Raw genomic sequence first — 20442 nt, 5'->3', positions numbered from 1 at the left:
TCTATTATATACCACTTCTTACCCCCTTGACTCTACCTTTCAATATATCCATAACCCAAACTTTCTAGGAAAATGTAAATTTTTCCTTATCTTGATCAAGATACAGGTTATAAATTCTTTTTTGTTGTTTTTTGTTTAGTTTAGTTTTTTTTACTTTTTTTTTTTTGGCAGACCGGGGATTGAACTCAGGCCCTTGCGCTTGCCAGGGAAGTGCTTATTCCACTTAACCATCTCCCCGGCCCCATGGTCTTTTTGAGACAGGGTCTAGTTATGCAGTTCAGGCTGGCCTTAAGCTCACTTTGTAGCCCAGGCTGGTCTCAAACTCACAGTGATCCTCCTGCATCTTCCTCCCGAGTACTGGGATTACAGAGGTGTACCACCACACCTGGCATTATAAATTCGTTTGTTAAAATCCATGAACTTCAGAAGAGAAGACCACACTCATCAAATATGGAAGGCCCATCTGGCACATTCCATCTAAATTTGAATACAAAAGCTACCATCAAATCTATGTTTTGGGGGCTGGGGATTTAGCTCAGTGGTAGAATGAGCTTGTCTACTTAAGGTCTGGGCATTTTATGACATAAATTATACCTAAGAAAAATTTTTCTAGCCAGGTATGGTGGCACATGCTTGTAATTCCAACACCCAGGAGACTAAGGAAAGATTACAAACTTTCTGGGCTACTTAATGCATTCAAAACCAGCCTGGACTACATGGCAAAAGCCTGTTAAAAAACAAAAAGAAAACATATATGTATGTGAAATGCAAGGTATTATAATAATATTGTATCAATTATATAATACTGTATATGTATTCTAGGAAATACAGCATGTACAGTACAAACACATTATTATAAAATGGGAATGCAGTGTCTTGGATTTTTTTCCCTCTGGTAATGGGCTCTGAACCCAAGGCCTTTACACTGAGCTACATCATTCATCCAGGTTCCCTCACCCCACCACCAAGTGTGGATCCCAAGAGTATTCCCTAATAATATTCTCGTGGTATGGTTTGGGTCTAGATGTCCCCCCAAAGCCTCATGTAGTCATGGGGCAGGCTCTAGAGTTTGTGATTAATTCATGATCCAATGCTGGGACTATGGGTGTGAGCGCTGAAGGCCATATAAGGAAGGGAGAGAGAGAGTCTTGCCTGCAGGCTGCTGCTCCTCCCTTTTGTGCTCTTATAGTTTTGTTTTCTGCCACCAGGAGCTGCCACCCTTGCCATGTGCCACTCTGCCTTGGAGCCAGTGGAGTATGGATGAAAACCTCCACAAACTCTGAGCTAAATAAACCTTTTCTTCCTTAATTTTGGGTGCCAAGTATTTTGTCCCAGCAACAAGAGAGAAAAGTAACCGAGACATCTTGCATGCAAATACATCCAGCCCAGATTCAACTTTTGCAACAAGGTCTTTACTCAGATCTTAACTTCTATTCAAGTTTTCTCAAAGTATCCTGCAAATGATTCTTCTACTCCTCCCCCACCTCAGCATTCCCCATCTCTACATGGGCTGATTCTCCTCTCATTAACCTGAGTACAGGTATCTGTAATGGCTCTTGTTTTGGATGCCTGCCAGGTTTTTTCAGTAGGCTGCCCTTCTACCCTACATCTCTTCTTTATGGTATACATAGGACATCCCCAGCAGGTGTTCACTCCAGTGTTGCTGGCAAGAATGTATTGTGTGCCACTATACAACAGAGGATGCATGCTGCTTCACTGCTATTTGCAGTTCTCAGAGCCAGTGCTAGTATACAACTTGCACTGAGTACTTTTTTTTTTTTTTTTTTTTGTACTGGGAATCAAACTCAGGACCTTGTACTTGCCAGGCAGGCACGTGTCAGTATTTGTTGAATGAGTAAATTTATTAAGTGCCCTGTCTATGCAGTGCCTTTGTTGGAAGTGCATCACAGCCTAGAGTCTGTTCCAAAGAAAACCTATAGTCTTCCAAGGAGATCTGCTGCCTGTATCTTTGCTCTTCACCACTATGGCTTTTGTTACAGCACCTTTCCTGTAACTTAGCCTATCCTAGATTGGTTAATGCATACTGCTTTTTAGGAGTAACAAGTTTTGTGTCAAATAGTTTTTCTTTTTGCCAGGGGTGCTCTTTTTTTCTTTTTGGAGCCAAGGGTGTTCTAAACCATTTGCTATATGTTCTGTTTTGTCTCCTCCTCTTGCTAAAATAGAAAGTTCCAAATGATATAATCATATAAATGAGCTTCTTAAACTCATGCCTGTAATTCCAGCACTGAGAGAGACTGAGGCAGGATTAAGCTCAGCTGGGGCAACTTAACAAGATCCTGCATCAAAAATACATCCCCACTGAGGCCAGGATGTACCTCAGTGGTAGAGTGCATCTGTGTTTGACCTCTTGTACCATAAAAACAAAACTTAAATGAGCTCCTTAGATAGAGGCTTGGGCAGAATGCTTTCCTTCATCATTAGAATACTCAGTAGTCCACCAAAAGTCTCCTCTATTATGAACCAGTGAAGATGAACAAAGATACTTTCTGAAGCAAGTCAATTCTATCAACCAAGAGTAGCAGAGTAACTGACCACTCACCCATGCCACCTGCTTCCAATATCCAGTCCTCATCAACATTTACTGAGTGACTACTGCAGTGTGTGCTGGTTACTATCCTTGGCCCTGGGAATAGAGCATGAGCCAAGACAAAGCTTCTGCCTCTTGGTAGCTAACTCTCGTGTGGCAGTTTCTAATAAGATCCCAATTTTATTCAACTATCTATCCTCCCATATAAGCCAGTAGGAAATGATGATTAGTGTAAGAGAGGGTATATGATCTAGTTCCTCTAATGTAGTCAGTGGGGAAGGCTCAAGGTCCAAGGCTGGAGCATAGGCTTATCCCTCCTATTCCTCTGTGAAAGTATTCTTTCCATACTCCATGACCAGAGATTTCTGAAAAAAACAAAATGCCAGAGAAGGCTCACCAAAGACCTCAAGAGAAAATACCAAGTTAAAAGCTCTTAGGTACTCTGAATTAGAGAGACAGCCATAGAACAAATCTCTGAGTATGAAAGGACTCCTGGTGCCAACATACACCTTGTTTCTGAAAGCTGTCCCTCTGAGGAGGAAAAGGGCCCTCACTCTGTCCAGGACAAAAGTGGCCAGCCTCAGCATGAGACTACTGCTTGACAATTTAGAAAGAGGGAACAAGGATTCAGGCTGGAGTCTGGGTCTGATTCTCAAGTCATTTTCTTTACATCTAATGCAGTCTTAGGGAGGTCACCTCATCTCAGTGGTTTTTTTTTTTTTTTTCTTTTTTTGGTCTTGAGTCACGATTTCACTATGCATTTCAGGCTGGCCTTTAACTCATTTTGTAGGCCAGATGAACCTTGAACTAACAGCAATCTTCATGCCTCAGCCTCCTCAGTGCTGGATTACAGGTGTCTTTCTGCCTTGATTTTCAACAGCACATTGTACTGCTACAGATATTTTCTTTCTGCCCTAAGTTACAGAGAGTTTTTTGAGTACTTCACTAGCTCATATAACAAGTCCTGAGATAAGTCAGCCTCAAGGATTGTGAATTTAGTGGCTTAGAGCTAAGTACTTCTGTCTTCCATTTCTCAGTGTGATCCTGCCCACAAGCTGACTGCTGCATGCTGCGCTCACATGTTCGCTCTCGCTCTCTCTCTCTCTCTCTCTCTCTCTCTCTCTCTCTCTCTCATATATCTCTTTTGATCCCTGGGAGTACCCAGCAGTAATGTTTCCTCCCAGTTTAACTAGCTAGACTGGCATCATATGGCCTTTACTCAATAATTCCTATCACTTTCTTACATACCAGTTTAGGGTTATCAATACACCCCTCTAGAGGCTGGCCTACATGGAGGCCAGACATGAAAACCTGGGATTCTGCTAGTACAGAAAAGGGCAGGCAACCTATAGCATCTGTGACATTCCTCAAGATGTTTGCTGATCTTGGCAGGATAATACGTGCCTGCATAAATTTTTAGTTTCCAAAACTCATTCTAGACCTCTGTTTCATTTGCTACACACTTCTGCAGTCTGTAAATACTTGCCTAGATGTTGGGCTAGGCTAGCCACCTCTGGGAAAAGGGAAGGGTTAAGATAAAACCAAAATATCCTCTCCCTGGTAACTCACTATACTAAAGATCAGCACAATGGCACTAGGTCCCTTTCTTGGCCTTAGTAGTCAAGGTAGGAGATACTCAGAAGTTCATAACAGCTATTTAACTATGGTTCTGCTTATAAAGTGAAACTATCTTTTCAACCACTTCTCAAACTAAATGTTTAAAGCCAGATGTGAAAATAAATAAAAGGTACAACAGACCCAAAAAAAAAAAAAAAAGCCCAAAGTGGTAGCCCATGCCTGTCATGCTAGCACTCGGGAGGCTTGATGCAGGAGGACTGCTGAATTTGATGCCAGCCTCAACTAAATAGTGAGGCTGTGTCTCAAAAAACCCCAAAAATGAATGAATAGATGAATGTCTAATCAATTTTTTCCCCCAGAACCAGGGACTGAACTCAGGCCCTTGCACTTGCCAGGGAAGCACTTATTCTACTGAGCCATCTCCCTGGCCCCTAGATGAATGTTTAATCCAGGCATGGTGGCACATGCCTACAATCCCAGCACTCTAAGAAGATGAGGCAGAAGGATCACAAAGTTTAAGCCCAGCTTGCACAATGTATGGATCCAGGGATTGAACTCAGCCTCTTGCGCTTGCCAGGGAAGTGCTTATTCTACTGAGTTATCTCCCTGGCCCCAATGTATCAATTTAGCAAGAATTTTTTTTTTGGGGGGGGGCAGGGGGCATCGGCTCAGCTCACCCTGGGGGTGCTGGGGCTGGGGCATGCCAGGTCCCTGCACTTGCCTAAATCTGCCTAAGCAGGAGCTTTACACAGCTAAGCTATCTTGCCAGTCTCCCCTCCTTTAATCTCTCCCACAGAAGACCCGATGTTCAATCCCTACTAGTACTACTACTACTACTACTGCTGCTGCTGCTGCTGCTGCTACTACTACAACTACAAGTAAATAAAATGTTTGAGCAAACTCCATTGCCTGGCTCTCACCAATACTTTCTTGAGCACACTTAAGAAATAAACTCAGAAAGAATGACTTCAATCTATATTCATTTGCCTATAACATTTAACATACCATTAATTCTACCTCTAACTGGTCTTCGGACTTACTCTTTGTCACCTCTATTACCCATGAGCTCCTTGCCTCTCTCAGCATCTTTCACCAAAACCTAGGAACGGCCACTTAACTTCTCCAAGGCCTTCCTAAGACACAGATTGAGTGTTCTACCCAATTTCCTCAGAAACCTCAGTTTCCCTCCTCCAAGCATAGAAAAAAAAGTCCAAGTTTCTAAGCAAGGTATTAATGCCTCTCTCCCCTAACCCCATGGCTCTCCTTTCCCTGTTGAGCCTTATCCTTAACATGCTCTATGTCTTTAAGTGATCTTACTCTGCTACACTTTGGTCCTACCTAAGAGCTGTAGCACCTTTTCAGACTCCAATCTTACTCAGGTCAAGACTCAACTCAGGGGCACTTTTCTTTTTGGGATAGGGTTTCATTGTGCAATTCAGGTTGGCCTTGAACTCAAGGCAATCCTTCTGCCTCAGCCTCCTGAGGCCTGCAACACCAACCATGCCCTACAATGGGGCAGTTTTATAAATCTGGCTTGCAGAAGAGCTCTTCCTCCCTGGGGCTATCAGTTTACTCTCTCAGCTTTGAGCCACAACGCCCCCCCCCCCAGGCTATCATGGAGTACTGTTCTTTAGTAGTTTTTGTTTCTGTTTGACCTGCATTCCGGAAGAAGGTCTAAATACCCATCTCTTCCATCTTCCAGACAGCTTTCCATACATAGAAAGCCTTGTAACCTTCCAGTCTCCATAGGACTTTTTACCACAAAGGTTTAAAGTTTGGTGCAGGGGCCTGGGGAGATGGCTCAGTGGAATAGGTACTTCCCTAGCCAAGCGCAAAGGCCTGAGTTCAATCCCCGGTTCTGCCAAAAAAAAAAAGTTTGGTGCATAAATTTGTGAAAAATCTATGTGCACAGTTATCATCTAAAGCACAATCTCTTTAGAACTATTCTACCAATTTGATTTGAAACTGTCTCATTGCTATTTATTTCTCAATAAAATTATGGAAAAAAAGCACACTCTCATCTACATTTCTTCTAAATCTTCCTTAGATATATTCTAGTTATTTTTCTAAATCAACCCTACATCTTCTGCATAAGTCATAAAGAGATACTTTGAGCCAGGCACTGCAGCACATGCCTGTAATCTTAGCATTTTTGAAGGTTGATGAGGCAAGAGGACAGAAAATTTGAGTCCATCCTAGGCAATTTAGCAAGACTGTCTCAAAATAAAAATAAAAAAGGCTGGGGAGGTAGCAAAGGCCCTGAGTTCAATCCATAGTTCCGCTAAAAAGAGTGAGGATAAAGAAAAGACAAGCCACACAGTGGCAAAAACTCACATTTCATTGTGAAGAAAATTACACAAAGCAGGTCAGGCAAATATTACTTGCTACATTGAACAGAACAGCCAAAAAGATGAAAAAAAAAAAAAAAATTCTGTGTCACTTATTTAGTAAAGACCAGAGCATGGAGACTCTAGAAAAGACTGATTTATTTATTTATTTTTTTTTACTTTTATTTTTTATGTATTTAGTATAGGATCTACAGGGTCTCACTATATAGATCAGACTCACAGTAATTCTCCTGGTTTCAACCTCCCAAGAGCTGGGATTCCAGGCACCACCACACCCAGTCTCTATCGCAGTCTCAGCATGCCCCAGGGGCAGGGCCAGCATGGCATGCTGGAGAACACCCCCCCCCCCCCAGTTGCACTCTGTCTAAGCAGGTGCTTTAGTGTGCTGAGATATCTGGCCGGCCCATGATTTCTAAATAAAAAGCAAAATTCTTGCCTTCAATAATTTTATGATATGATTAGAAGAACACCACGACAAATACAGTACACAAAAAGCCAAATAATAAAGGGTCTCTTATTCTCCACAAGGTTTCTCAACTCACCTTCAACACCATTAACATTTTTGGCCAGAAAATTCTTTACCTACCTCCAACCCCCAGGACAGGGGTAGGGAGACTGTCTTAAGAGCAGGCCTGAGCAACTAAGATGCCAGTACCATTCTGCATAAGCATTGTAAAATGAAAAATGTCTCTGGATGTTGCCCTGTTTAGAACCTTACAGCTACTGCAATCATATATCACCATTACGATTGCCTCCTTATCCCATTTTCAGACACAGAACTGCAGTGTCCTCAGGAGCCCCACATTCACTCTAGACTTCTTATCCAGCCACATTTCCCAGTCAAGCTGATTTGTCTCAGTAGGATATCTTAACATTCTTGAAATGAGAGCAGGAAAGGGGGGTAGGTATCACAGGACAGGAGAAAAATAAAACATACATCATAAAATAAGTGATTAGTGGGCCAGCCAAATACCTCAGCAGATTAAAGCGCCTGCAAGCAAGAGCAGGGGCCAGAGGTTTGATCCCAAGGCCTGCCCCCAAGGCATGCTGAGATGGCAATTGAGACTGGGCGTGGTGGCGCACGCCTGTAATCCCAGCTCTTGGGAGGCTGTAATAGGATTACTATGAGTCTGATCGAGTAGTAAGACCCTGAACACCCTGAAGATCCTTCCCTAAAAAGAAAAGAAAATAAAAAAGAAAAAAAAAAAATGATTAGTAAAAACAAAACAAAACAAAAAAAAGTGATTAGTGATTGATATATTCATATAACCCTAGTACAGCACTCCTAAACTAAGGCAGAAAAATCACAAGATCAAAGCCAGCTTGGGCTACAAAGTTAGTCTGACACCAGCTTGGACAACAAAGCAATTCAATGAACAAAAACAAACAACAAAATCAAGTGGTTAACCGGCAAGTAAATTATTCTATTATTGCTGAGCATGATGGCATATGCCCATAACCTCAATACTTGGGAGGCAGGTGGATCACTGAGTTTGGGGCCAGCCTGAGCTACACAGCAAGACTCTGTCTTAACCCTCCACCCTACAAAAAGGCTTATTTTGGCTAAACCTAAACTAAAAATATAGTTAAGAAGGGGCAGGGTATGTACATGTAAAGTGCCTGGCATATAACTTCTATATAAATGATAGATATTACAGTATTAGCTATTCTCTTATAGCTTAAAGCTGCTTTTACACTGAGTATAGGGTAAACTAGTTGAAATGAGTCTTTGCATAGTTTTATGAAGAACTAGCAGTAGAGGTACAAGCCCAAGAGCCCACAACTAGTAAAACACGAGATCTTGAACAGTCTGATTCCTCAACCAAAGCAATGTAATAATATCAAAGTTTATTAATATGCTGATAATCTTAAATCAGAATGTCTCAACAGAGGGTGATTTTGGCTGTCACCAGCAGATCCTGGCTATGTCTAAAGATATTTTTGGCTGTCACAGTAGGTAATAGGGTCACGTATTTCTGGTATCTAGCCAGTAGAGTCCTCATAACAGTTATATGGCCCAAAACTTTGACAGAGAAACCCTACCTCTGAAATCCTACCTGGCCAGATAGCTCAGCAAACTAAAGCGCCTGCTTAGGAAGGGCACAGAGGCTGGGGTTCGATCTCTGGTGTGCCTGCTGACCCTGCCCCCAGGGCGCACTGAGATGGCAACTGAATTTTTTTTATATATGTATTCAGTACAGGGTCTATAGGGTCTTACTACACAGATCAGACTTGTAGTGATCCTTCCTGTTTTTCAGCCTCCCAAGCACTGGGATTACAGGTGTGGGCACCACCACGCCCAGTCTCAGTTGCTGTCTCAGCGCGCCTTAAGGGCAGGGCCAGTATCCCAGCTGCTCAAGCACTTTAGTCTGCTGAGCTATCTGACTGGCCTTGAGACAGGAACTGAGACTGGGTGTGGTGGCACACACTTATAATCCCAGGGCTTGGTAGGCTGAAAACAGGAGAATTACTATGAGTCTGATCTGTTTAGTGAGACCCTGTAGACCCTGTACTCTGTAGGCCCTGTACTAAATACATTAAAAAATATTATTTAAAAAAAAAAGAAATCCTACCTTGAAAAACCTGCTAGGAAAAGGAAGATCCTCAAACCTTCACTTACACAGTAAAGTTGTTCCTAACAAAAAGTTTGTTTTTTTTTTTTTTTTCCTGATGTCAAGCAGCATAATTTTGAATTTTGACTCAAGACTTACCCAACTCAGGGGCCGGGGAAATGGCTCAGTAGAATAAGCGCTTTCCTGGCAAGCACAAGGATCTGAGTTCAATCTCCTGTTCCACAAAAAAAAAAACAAAACTTTCCCAGCTCAGGCTGGCCTTGTACTCACTTTTGTAGGCCCCAGGCTGATCTAAACTTACAGAGATCCAATCCTGCTGTCTCAAGCTCCAACCTCCCCTGCAATCCTCCTGTCTCAAGCTCCAACCTCCCAAGTGCACCACCACGCTGTTTCTTTTTGTATTTTGAGACAGGGTCTCACTAGCAGTTTAGGCTGGCTTTGAGCTCATTTTGTAGCCCAGGGTGTTCTCAAACTCTTGCCTCAGACAGTGCTGGGATTACAGGCATGTGCCACCACACCTCGCTAATACATGTTTTAATGTAGAGTAAACCTAGTTACATCTTTGTAAAGTATAAATATTTGTACTAGGAATCAAACTCAGGACCTTGCAGTTGCTAGGTAGGCACTGTACAATCTCTTTATAAAGTACAGAAACCTCATCTTTCTTAACTCTTAACCAACACTTATCATACATTCATTACATGGAAGGTATTGCTGAGTTCAGCAGAACATACAGTGGTGAGTGAAGCAGTCCTGCCCCGGCTGTGGAAAGTACAGCCACAACTTCTACATAAAGCAAAGCACAGGAATAGGAATATAGCACATCCATTTCAATAAATTGGCAAGAAAAGCTTCAAAAGAAAAGAGGTGACCTCAGTTGGGTCCTGAAAAAAATGGGTAAGATATCATATAAGAAGATGAAAGGAGAAAACAGTAATGATCAAAAGAAAATAAGAGATGTCATGTTTAGTTTAGTTGTAGTATACAGCATCCTGGGATCAAGTTCAAAGTGAAAAAACCCTGCGCGATTAAGAAAAGGCAAAGTGCTACTCTCTTTGCTTTAAAAGAAAACTGTAGCTCCCTCTAGTTGCACTGCAAAGTAGTAATGAGGAACAAGACAGCAGGATGACTGTCAGCAGAGGGGTGACCCTTTGCCTGACAGCGCCTCTCACTGATGCTTCCTGGGATTCCAGCATTGTTAGCAGGGAAAGAATTGTCTCTTTCCTCCTCTCCCTGGGGAGTAAAGAACAACTCCTTCAGTACTCCCACCAACAAAGTAGAACTAGAACAAAACTACGGATTATGATTAGCCCCTCTGTACCAGAGTCAAGGTGGTGAGTTCAATCCACCAGGATAGTGCTCTGGAGCCACTACCAGAGTTTAAGAACAACCCTCTCCTAAAACACATTTGTGCCCTACCAGCTCCAAACTCAGTGCTGTTTTCCCTGTCCTCCATGGGACCTCGGCCTGGGCCTTCCTATTCCGCGATCATAGTCTCCCGAACGGGGGCACTGTCACCAGCTCCGAACTCCAGCAAGGGCATTAACTGTCCCTCCGCAGATCTAGATCTTTACCCCACACTGAAAGACCGCACGGGAGACACCGCCCGGTTTCACATCCAGGACCATAAGAGCACATCTGGGTGGGTACTGATGGGTGGGAGAACTGGGCTGGCGACCAGGCCTGCACCCTGGAGCCGGGCCTCGGCCCCATAGCGGACCGCGCAAGCGGGCGACGCGGGGCTCGCACTAGTGCCCTGAGCGAAAAGACTTCGCGGTCGCCAGCCCAGAGCACGTGCCCGGGAACACCGGCTTCCCGGCGCGGAGGACAAAGTCCGCCCCTGCCGGTTCCGTAGCTCGGGCACCCGGCACCTGGCGTCCGGGGCAAGGCGGGCAGGGCCCATGTGCGATCTCAACCCTAATCCTGACCCTGACCCCACTTCAGGCTCTGCCTCCTCGGACCCTAGTGCGCACTCACCATTGTGGTTGACCCAGGTTGGCTTCAGGAGCTTCATTGTTCGGCCGCCGCCGGGCTGTGGCGAGAGCCGCGTCCCTCAGCGCACTCGGGCCATGGAGCCACCGCTGCTGCTTCCTCCCACGCCGCCCTTCCTCCGGCCGCCGCCTGCCCCACGCCCTCAGCGCCGTCGCGCCATGGCCGGCCTGCGCCCTCCGCCGCCGCCCCCTGCGCTTGGCCGCCGCCGCCACCACAGCCGCATCCCCTGCGCCGCTCCTCCTCCGGCGGCTCCCGGGCAACGCCGGAAGTCACGGCGCGCACCTGCCAAATCGCCCCGGCGGGAAACCACTTCCCACGCGGACCCGGCCGTTTGGGATCTGGCAGGCAAAGCCTCGTAAAGTGGGTCGGCTTTTGGTCTAGCCAGGACGCAGCCGCGGACGAGGGGCGGGGCAGCTGGAACGGTGGCGGGAGAGCCAGCGCAGCCTAAAGTAGCACCCTGGGCCTTCCGGGTTGCCTGGAGAGCCAGGTGGAGCCAGGGTGTCATGGAGAGCCAGTCGCTAGCTCTACTTCGCTGATTTGGAATCCCACTTATCAACTACGCTTCACCATTCATCAGTACACACTGTTGGATATTCTCCAGTGCTGACACCGGAATGCAGCCCCTGGCGGGCGGATGAATGAGGGAAACAAGCCAGCTCCGGGGAGGGTGGCGTGGGAGACCGAGGCGGGCGCGATTATTAGAAGCTCGAGCCCAGTTTTCAGAGACGTGGACCCGATGGAACAGAGACGCCCCCTTGGCCATTCCCGCTACACCGCAGCGGCCCAGCCTTGGCGGAGAAAAGAAGGGGAAAATTAGGCAGCGGCTAGCTTTGTTCTGTTCGCCGTAGGGACGGGCTCACCGCACCCAAATAGGCGGAAAAGAAGACCAAGAGAATCTCAGGGACAGCGGCGCCTGTAGCGTGTGGCGCACGCCAGGGACGCCCGGGGCGGGGCTGCGCTAGGGGCGGTGCCAGACTAATTCCCACACCCGGTCGGGAAAGCGGGAGTGTGTGGTTCGCAGGGGTTGGTGTCCCTGCTGTGGTGTGCCGGATCGCAGAAAAGCGCGCTCCCGGAAGCTGCCCACGGGTGGCAGGGGAAGCCATGGCCACAGCTGCGCTGATATCTGCTGCGCGGGCTCTGCGTCTGTCAAGTGGGTGAGTGCCGACACGTGACAGGTCACTGAGTGCCCAAGGCACAGGCCAATTCCGGCCGAGACTTTCTTGGGATCCTTCCCTGCGGTTCCTTTCACATGGTATATCACAGCTGATCGTGTCTGTTGTGCATGAGAATCCTAGAACCCTATCGTGCAAGGGCCCTGATTCAAGAGTTATGTTGTAAATGGAGATTATGAAAAACCTCCACCTTGACCTTGGTATCATATCCAACACTGACAAATTCCCTCACATTTGTTGGGAACGGTGTGTGCTTTTTCTTCCTCCTGTGAAGTGTGGGGAATCAAATATTGATACATACCCTTTCCTCTTTCAGGCTTCCTGGAACTTGGTGGACACAAATCAGAGATACTCACCAGCGAGCTTCGTTGTTGGCTTTCTGGGAACTCATTCCCATGAGGTAAAACTCAAGGCTGTGACCTTGAGGATGTGAACACAACAAAATACAAATGTGCATGTGACTAGTACAAAGCAAAACTACTTGACATTTAGTTTACAAAATCCACAGCCAACAAAGCTTTTACTAGTCAAATTTAGGCAGATGTTTTTCTGTCTTTTCAATATTCTTTCAATTACCTTTAAAGGGAGTTTTAAAGGGTACACTTTCTGTTTCTCTGAGTCTTCTTTCTCTTTAGGGATGAGGGGTCTTTCCAGGACTCATAGAATTTACACCTGGGACTCTTTTCAAGGACCTGATTCCATTTTAACGCTAAAAGATTTGGTTATTTTGATAGTAAATTATAACTGGGAGATGTATTCCTAGGAGTAGACTTTTGGTTTTTGCTAAAACTCTAAGATGGAGATTTTGTTAAGAAATCCTGGCAATACAGACATGCCAGTTACCTTTACGATATTGTCTTTTTGTCTTAAAAAACATTTTGATGAATCAAAAGTCCATTTAAAATGTGACTAATGTGCTTCTAATCTGTCATTTTGGTGTTTTCACTTTTCAGTATAGGCCAATGTGCACCTGAATCCCAGCACAAAAGATCAACTTTCCCTTAGTTTATTTATATCTGACACCCTATTATGTGAGTTGATGGTACCCATGCCATTCTCAAAAGAACAGTAGGGTAGAACCTGCCTCCCTGTCTGCCTCCCTGTGCACTGAATGTATGGGGTCAGAACCAAGCACATCTCCTTCACCCAGTGGAGAACATAGCGCATCATGTCTCATGAGATTGAAAATGAAAACATTTGTTTGCTTTTTATCCGTTAGAGCAGAACCTCTACGAAAGAAGAAGAAGGTAGATCCTAAAAAAGATCAAGCAGCAAGAGACCGCTTGAAAAAGAGGATACGAAAACTGGAGAAGGCTAGCCAAGAGCTAATCCCCATTGAAGATTTTATTACCCCTCTGAAGTTCTTGGATAAATCAAGGTAAAGATTCTTTTCTAGGCTTGAAATCTGTAGAGCAAAATTCAATCAGTTTCAGGTAGTTCTAAGTGAAGTTCATGCCTGTGATGGAAATAGGTTCATAGACTGGAGTAGACTTGGTTCTGGTCTGAGTCCTCTACTACTTTTTGATATAGGGTGTTGCTGTGTAGTTCAGGATGGCCTTTAGCTCACTTTGTAGCCCAAGTTAGTCTTGAATTTGCAACAATCCTCTTGCCTTAGCCTTCAGAGTGCTAGAATCCTTTTCTACTTGATAAGCATATGAACTTAGCTCCCAGTATGAGTTGTAGCAACTGCCACATTCAACATTCTATTCCTTAATTTCTCCCAAACTGCCACTCTTCTGTTTTCTTAATCTTGTAGTGACAGAAAGTGAGCATGATTGAATCCTGTGTAGTCACACAGGCTCGCTTGACAGTGAGGTTAGTATTCTCCAACCTCACATCTTTGGACTTTTTTTTTTTATTGAGAAACAAATATCAATGAGACACTTCCCAAGCTGATTAATAGGACATTTTCAATAATTAATAAATTGCATTTTTATCTTCTCAGTGGTCATCCACAGCACAAGAAGCAGCCAGGACATCCCATCCAAACACTACTACTACAAATCCTTTCTCTCACTGAATCAAGTGAAAGCAGCTGTACATCTATTCTAACTATTCTGTATATACAAATACAAAATGTTCCTTCCTCTGTATCCCCCTTCTCCGGTTCAGTCCTGTCAGAGATGGGTATTCTATTGGCATGTAAATACTATAGGTGCTTGAATTCAGCAAAACAATCCAACACAGTCCAGTAGTCCACAATAGTAGTGGGTTATCCACAGAAGTTGTTGACTAGAGCCTTTTATAGCTCAGCATATTAATATGGCTTTACTTCATAAACCTTGTTTTTATACTTTTCTGCTGGATGGTTAAGACCAAGATAAAGCAAGACCTATATGACAAGAAATGTAACTTTTGTATCTGATAAGGTCAGTCAAGTACCCTTAGGATTTATCCTGTAGCCCTGTACTGCACTTTGTAGGCCCTTTGTCAGTGTCAGCCTTGAGGATGAGTCATGGCCATTGCTTGACCAGTTTGCTCTCTGTAAAAGCCTGATAGAATGTTTTCTCTCCATCTGACTCTCCCCAGGCACATTCTACATCATCGATCACATTCCTCTGTGGCTCCATAATTTCCTTCATCAGAAAATTTGGGACACAACTGAGTTACATGATCTTACAGTGTGGGTTCTCCTATGTCCTCAGTCTTCACTGACCTTGAAAGGCTAGGGCCAAAATGTTGGCGGACCTTGCAGCCCTTCCTTTTCTCCAATCTTTGATCTGCAAACTTAGGTTGTTAACCCTCTGGAAGAGAAGCTTATAATTACCCTGCAACATATGCAGTTCGGTTTACCCTAACTATCCATCTTTGGACTTTGTATTCAGACAGCGACCTCAGATGGAGCTTCCCTTTGAGGAGAGTGAGCGGAGAGCTCTCCTTCTGAAGAAGTGGGCCTTGTACAAGCAGCAAGAGCATGAGATGGAGAGGGATGCCATCAAGACCATGCTGGAGGCCCAACAGAAAGCCCTGCAGGAGCTGAAACTTGAGTCCCCAGAGCTCTATGCCGAGGCCATCAAGCGGGACCCCAAATTGTTCCCCTTTGAGAAGGAAGGACCACAATACACACCACCAGTCTCTGGCTACCAGCCCCCGGAAGGCAGGTACAATGACATCACCAAGATGTACACACAGGTAGAATTCAAGAAATAGAAGTGAAGTCAGCTATCCTCTGAACATAGTGTCCTCCAGGAGTCAGAACGGCTAGAGCTCAAGTTTGCTTTCCAAAAAGATCAGACAAGCTGGTCATAAATAAAAGTTTAATCATAAGTGTCTTTGTCTTGTGTTACAATCAAAAGTAAGTCATGTAGAGCCAGGGAGATAGCTCAGTAGAATAAGTGCTTGCTTGGCAAGTGCAAGGTCCTGAGTTCATTCCCTGGTACTGCCAACAAAACAAAACAAGAAAAGACAAGAGTCAAAACTTGGGGCCGGGGAGATGGCTCAGTAGAATAAGCGTTTCTCTGGCAAGCCCAAGGGCCTGAGTTCAAACCCTGGTTCCGAAAAATAAAAAATAAAAAAAGTCATGTGTGGATGGATGGGGGTAAGAGGTGGTGTCCCTCTGCCACATAGTGGAAAGAAGGTGACAAAGACATCAACCCCTATCCTCTGGGGGAGCAAATACTGGCAAAAAGGAAAATTTCTCCTTACAGGAGGTACAAAATAACCCCAAGAAATGGAAATAAAGGATAGGCAGGTTTTTTGTGGATTGGGAAAATGTGCTGAAAGAAACAGAGCTTTCCCAGGAGGACAGAAGGAGAAACCATCTTTGGGGTCTAACCTGGGCAGGGAAGCTTCAGATTGCAGAGTAAGCCAGAGTGTAGAAGGCTGAGGCCTGGCTGAAGAGAGGTCTCACAGTGTTCATTACTTATATTATCCTGGAATAATCAATGTATTAGTCTGCTCAGGCTGTCATAACAAAATATAACAGACTGGGTGATGATGGTGGGTTTGAACCCATGGTTTCATGCATGTTTGTTATACAGAGTATGCGATATAACTCTACCCATGAGTTATGTGAGTTACCCCAAGCCCCTAATAATCTAACTTGTTTCCATTTCTTATGTGCAGTAATAACTTAGAAATCAAAAATTGTCTCAAGTTGTAATGCTATAAATCAGTAAGAAATAGGCAGATTTTACACTGAAACTTTACTGTCATGGATAGCATTGTTCCAACCAAATTTCCTATGTTGAAATGCTTAATCCCCTGTACCTCAGAATATGAGTGTATTAGAAGTAGAGTCCTTTTTTTTTTTTTTTTTTGCGGAACCATGGGTTCAACTCAGTCCCTTGCGCTTGCCAAGCAAGCACTTATTCTACTGAGCTATCTCCCTGGCCCCTAGAAGTAGAGTCCTTAAAGAGGAAATTAGGTTAAAATAAGATCATTGAGATGTAACCTATGCCAGTACGATGGGTGCCCTAATAAGAGATTGTTAGTCTGAGGACAACAGTATGAAGAGGTAGACAGAGAAGGCAGCTATCTTCAAACCAGGTAAAGGCCTTAGAGTTCTAGAAATAAGCCAGGCTTAAATAAATTTCTTGTGTTACAATCAAAAGTAAGTCATGTTTAAGGCACCCAGCTTGATATTTTACTGTAGGTACTTGAGCAGACTTCCTTTGCTTTTCCTTCTTTCTTTCAGCACTGCAAACTGAACACTAGGCCTTACATATGCTAGGCAAGTGTTCCACCACTGAGCTACATTCCCAGTCTCACTTGTATTAACTGCTGTTCAATATTTGTTGTTCCTCTGAACTGCAACAGAGACTCTTTGAAAGCAAATTGTCAGTTTAAGCCTGACATTGGCTGGCAGTGTAGCTTGGTGCTAGGGCCTAGCTGTGCGTGAGGTCCTGGGAGTGAACACGGAAGGGATACAGGAACATTCCATCCAGACAGATCACTTATTGATGTGGAACTTGTTCTGTAGCAAAGAGAAGCAAAATGTAACAGTGGTAGAGGAAAGACACTCAGATAGAAAAGAGCAAGAAGCACTTGGCTGTGTGCAGCTTTCATAAAGCTCTGCCAGCAGGTAACAGAGAAAATGGCTCCAGGGGAAGGAGCTTCTTGTTGACTGGCTTAGGGTTGGCTCCCCCCACGCTGTACTTACATGTCTCACTCTTACCCAGGGACTCCCATGTAGCTGCTGTACTTCCAAGCATCATGTGGTCTGCAAAATTCAGATATTTCTTTCCTATGTTTTACAAGTAAGACAAATTCTTGTAGATCTTTAGCAGATTTCTCTCTTTATTGGCTGGAAATAATGAGTCACAGCATCCTGAAGATTCACTGCTTAGCTTAGACACATGAAGGATGACCCCTTTGGGTGGAGAAACTTTGATTATTTTTTATACTCTCCCCTGCTCTTGAGATCCCATGAATGTATAAGCCTGTATTAAGCATAGAAACATGGGAGAGGAAACCTTATTCTTACTCTGAAGTAATAAAAAAAAAATTTTTTTTGAGACCGTCTCCATATGTCGTTCAGGCTAGCTTTGAACTCATTATGTATCCCAAGCTGGACTTGAACTCACAGCCATCCTCCTGCCTCAGCCTCCCAAGTGGTAGGATATGTGTGAGCCACCTGGCCTAACTAGTGGTCAGTAATTTTGCTCCAAGAAATAAATTGAGGAGAGACCTTTTTTTGTTTGTTTTTTGTTTTTTGTTTTTTTGGCTGAACCAGGGATTGAACTCAGGCCCTTGCACTTGCCAGGGAAGTGCTTATTCCACTGAGCCATCTCTCCGACCCTCCAAGAAATAAATTGAAAGATACTCAAATCCACTGCCTGTGGCCAGGAAGTGGGGCAGGGCAGGTGGCAAGTACGCAGGATTGGCCTGCAGCATCATGCTTCATACCAGCTGTGCAGCCAACTGATGTTAACCATCTTGTTAGTGTTAAGAGACCTCTACAAGAACTGGTGTTCTTGGTGATATATATATATATATTACAATACCTAATGGAAATACACATCTAATACTGCCCAAATAAGATATTGTTAGGTATGAAATCTAAAGGGCTGGCCAAATAGCCCAATGGATTAAAGCACCTGCTTAGGCAGACACAGGGGCTGGGAGTTCAATCCCAGGGCCAGCCATGCAGGCCCTGCCCCCAGGGTGCACTCAGACAGGGAGTGAGACTGGGCATGATGGCATACGCCTGTAGTCCCAGCACTTGGAAGGTTGCAAACAGGAGGATCAGTAGGAGTCTGATCTATGCAGTGAGACCCCTGTATACCCTGTACACCCTGTCCTAAATATAAAAAAAGAAAAAAGAAAGAAAGAAATCTAACAAATGTGGATTTTTCAACTTTTATTTGGAATCAAACATGTGAAATGGTTTTTGATACACAGGGGAGCTGAGGAGGTTGCTCAGTGGCACAGCACCTGCCTGGCAAGCATAAGGTCTTGAGGCCAATTTCTGGTACCAAAACAAACATTATCAGGGGAAATTCTGAGGGAAAGAGACCTAAATCCTATGTGCTTTGGGCTTGGTTTTCTTTTGCTTGTTTTTTCTTCGCTGAAGATAGAAGTCAGGGGCTTACACATACTAGGCAAATTGTAACACTGAGTCACACCTCTAGTCCTTTGGTGTGGTTTAAAAATTTTTTTTATTAATACATGTTTTCAGGACATAGTGATTAGATTCATCATGTAGCATTGTGAACATATACATAACTAATTTTAATTCTTACGTCTTTCCCTCTCCTTCTCCCTCCATCCTCTTTGTAGGCTTGGTTTCCTAAGCCAATACTCCATGAAAGCTTGTAAAGCTGTACGTTTTCTTGGTTTGTTTTAATTGTTTTCTGCAGTATTGGGGGATGAACCCAGGCCTTTTTAATTGATAATTTGGCCAGGGTGGGACTAATTTTGTAATCCTCCTGCCTCAGCCTCCCCAAGTGCTGTGTTTATAGACAGACATGTACCACCATTTCTGGCTAGGTTGTGTGTTTCTTAAAAACTGGAGTGTCACCAGGCAAGGTGGCATATGCCTGAGAGTCCAGAATTTGGGAGGCTGAGACAGGAGTCTGAACCCAATGTGGCTACATAGTGAGTTCAAGGCTGGCCTGGGCCATTCAGCTAGATACTGTCTCAAAGAACCAAAGAGAAAAACAAAAACAAAAATCCCCAGTCTCCTAGGGCCCTGCTAGGAACTTCAGGTGAAGTGTATTGGTGCAGAGGGGCAGTGAGGCCTGTCTGCTTGGCATGCTCCACCTACCTCTGCAATGGAACTGATCAGAGTATGAACTCCTGTTTGGTTGCTGAGGCTGGCAATATATGGTAGTCACCAAGTCTGAGATGTGGTAAACCTGTTTCCCCAGGGCAGGAAGAGGTATTTGCAGCAGCACAGGTCTTCTGCCATCTCATTCTGACCCAGTCACGTTTTCATGCAGGTGAGACCTGCCCCTCAGCCTGTGGTCCTCTTGGGGGTGAGAGGTCTGAGCCAGCCTGACCTGGCTGTTCACAGGTACCTGTCACCATGCTTGGTTTCCTGGAAGCTGTAGAGTGGGCTCAACTGTCTCAGAGACTTATAGTGGTGTCCCGACAGAGATAAGGGGTGGGCAGATAGAACTGGAGAATGTACCGCTGTTTCAGTCCAGGCAGGAGCTCACAGGGACCCACTAGACTGGGATGCTCAGAGCCTCACTTGAAGCAGAAGCGAGGACAGGCCAAAGATGGGTGTTCGTCACTTGTCCTTCTCTTGTGGTACAGGGAGGTGCCAGTCTGCAGGGGGACTCTGCCTCAGGGCCCACACCAGGGTATGCTTCCGTGCAGCTTGTACCCGTGCCCGCTCGCTCTCACACAGGGATCGCTGTGCAAATGAAACTGTTGTTACTTTCTGCCTCACAGCTTGATCCTAGGGCCCCCAGTACCCACTGTACTGCTTTCTTCCTTAACACCTTTCAGAACACAGATGGGTTAACAAGAGTGTATGGTTCACACTGCTCCATAGCTTAGCTGCTTCTACTTAATATACCTTGAGGGTTGCACACAGAACTGAGCCATTTTTTCTCACAAAATACTGTGAAAAATTACTGTGCAGATCAGGATAATTTCAGGAATTTTTAAACATGTTCTCCTTAGGATCTGATGGCTTTAGCTGGCCTAGTGAGTATGAAGCAGGTTCACCTGCCAAGTGTAAGGCAGCATATGGCAGTGTATGGCAACGCTGGCTGTGAGCCCTTGGTAGGTATCAGGGGCTATGTGGGCTTTTTTACATAAATACTTTTTTTTTTTTTTTT

The 20442-nt window shown here is 44.7% G+C and overlaps 3 protein-coding genes across 5 annotated transcripts in view; 1 reads left to right on the top strand and 2 right to left on the bottom strand.

Moving 5' to 3' along the window:
• Positions 1-11380, bottom strand: part of LOC101572750 (protein HIRA) — a 93810-nt gene extending 82430 nt beyond the window's left edge. For 2 of the 3 annotated variants that reach the window (XM_023711391.1, XM_023711394.1), the window contains exon 1: positions 11025-11286. In XM_023711391.1, coding sequence (XP_023567159.1) covers positions 11025-11061 — 37 coding nt within the window. In that variant the 5' untranslated portion in view covers positions 11062-11286. Of the gene's footprint in view, positions 1-11024 lie in introns of all 3 variants that reach the window. The other variant, XM_004627988.2, reaches the window with a different exon arrangement.
• Positions 11381-12039: 659 nt separating this feature from the next.
• On the top strand, positions 12040-15475 carry Mrpl40 (mitochondrial ribosomal protein L40). Its single transcript, XM_004627987.3, has 4 exons — positions 12040-12193; positions 12528-12611; positions 13431-13589; positions 15037-15475. Exons 1-4 carry the CDS (start codon positions 12141-12143, stop codon positions 15359-15361), a joined length of 621 nt encoding a protein of 206 aa, XP_004628044.1. The 5' UTR covers positions 12040-12140; the 3' UTR covers positions 15362-15475.
• A 3020-nt stretch (positions 15476-18495) lies between these two features.
• Positions 18496-20442, bottom strand: part of CUNH22orf39 (chromosome unknown C22orf39 homolog) — a 6260-nt gene continuing 4313 nt past the window's right edge. The window contains exon 3 of the mRNA XM_004627986.2: positions 18496-20012. Within this exon, the coding sequence (XP_004628043.1) occupies positions 19887-20012 (126 nt within the window). The 3' untranslated portion in view covers positions 18496-19886. The remainder of the gene's footprint in view (positions 20013-20442) is intronic.

Source organism: Octodon degus, unplaced genomic scaffold (assembly GCF_000260255.1).
Source record: "Octodon degus isolate 3935 unplaced genomic scaffold, OctDeg1.0 scaffold00021, whole genome shotgun sequence".
In the NCBI taxonomy this organism is placed as follows: domain Eukaryota; kingdom Metazoa; phylum Chordata; class Mammalia; order Rodentia; family Octodontidae; genus Octodon; species Octodon degus.
This window is presented reverse-complemented; position numbering and strand designations above follow the sequence as displayed.

What these genes read in the sequence shown, in the direction of transcription:
- Mrpl40 (XM_004627987.3), top strand. Translation starts at nt 12,141, where the DNA reads ATGGCCACAGCTGCGCTGATATCTGCTGCGCGGGCTCTGCGTCTGTCA. An exon ending in GCTCTGCGTCTGTCAAGTGG is followed by an intron (nt 12,194 to 12,527) that starts GTGAGTGCCGAC and finishes TTCCTCTTTCAG; the next exon opens with GCTTCCTGGAACTTGGTGGA. An exon ending in AAGTTCTTGGATAAATCAAG is followed by an intron (nt 13,590 to 15,036) that starts GTAAAGATTCTT and finishes CTTTGTATTCAG; the next exon opens with ACAGCGACCTCAGATGGAGC.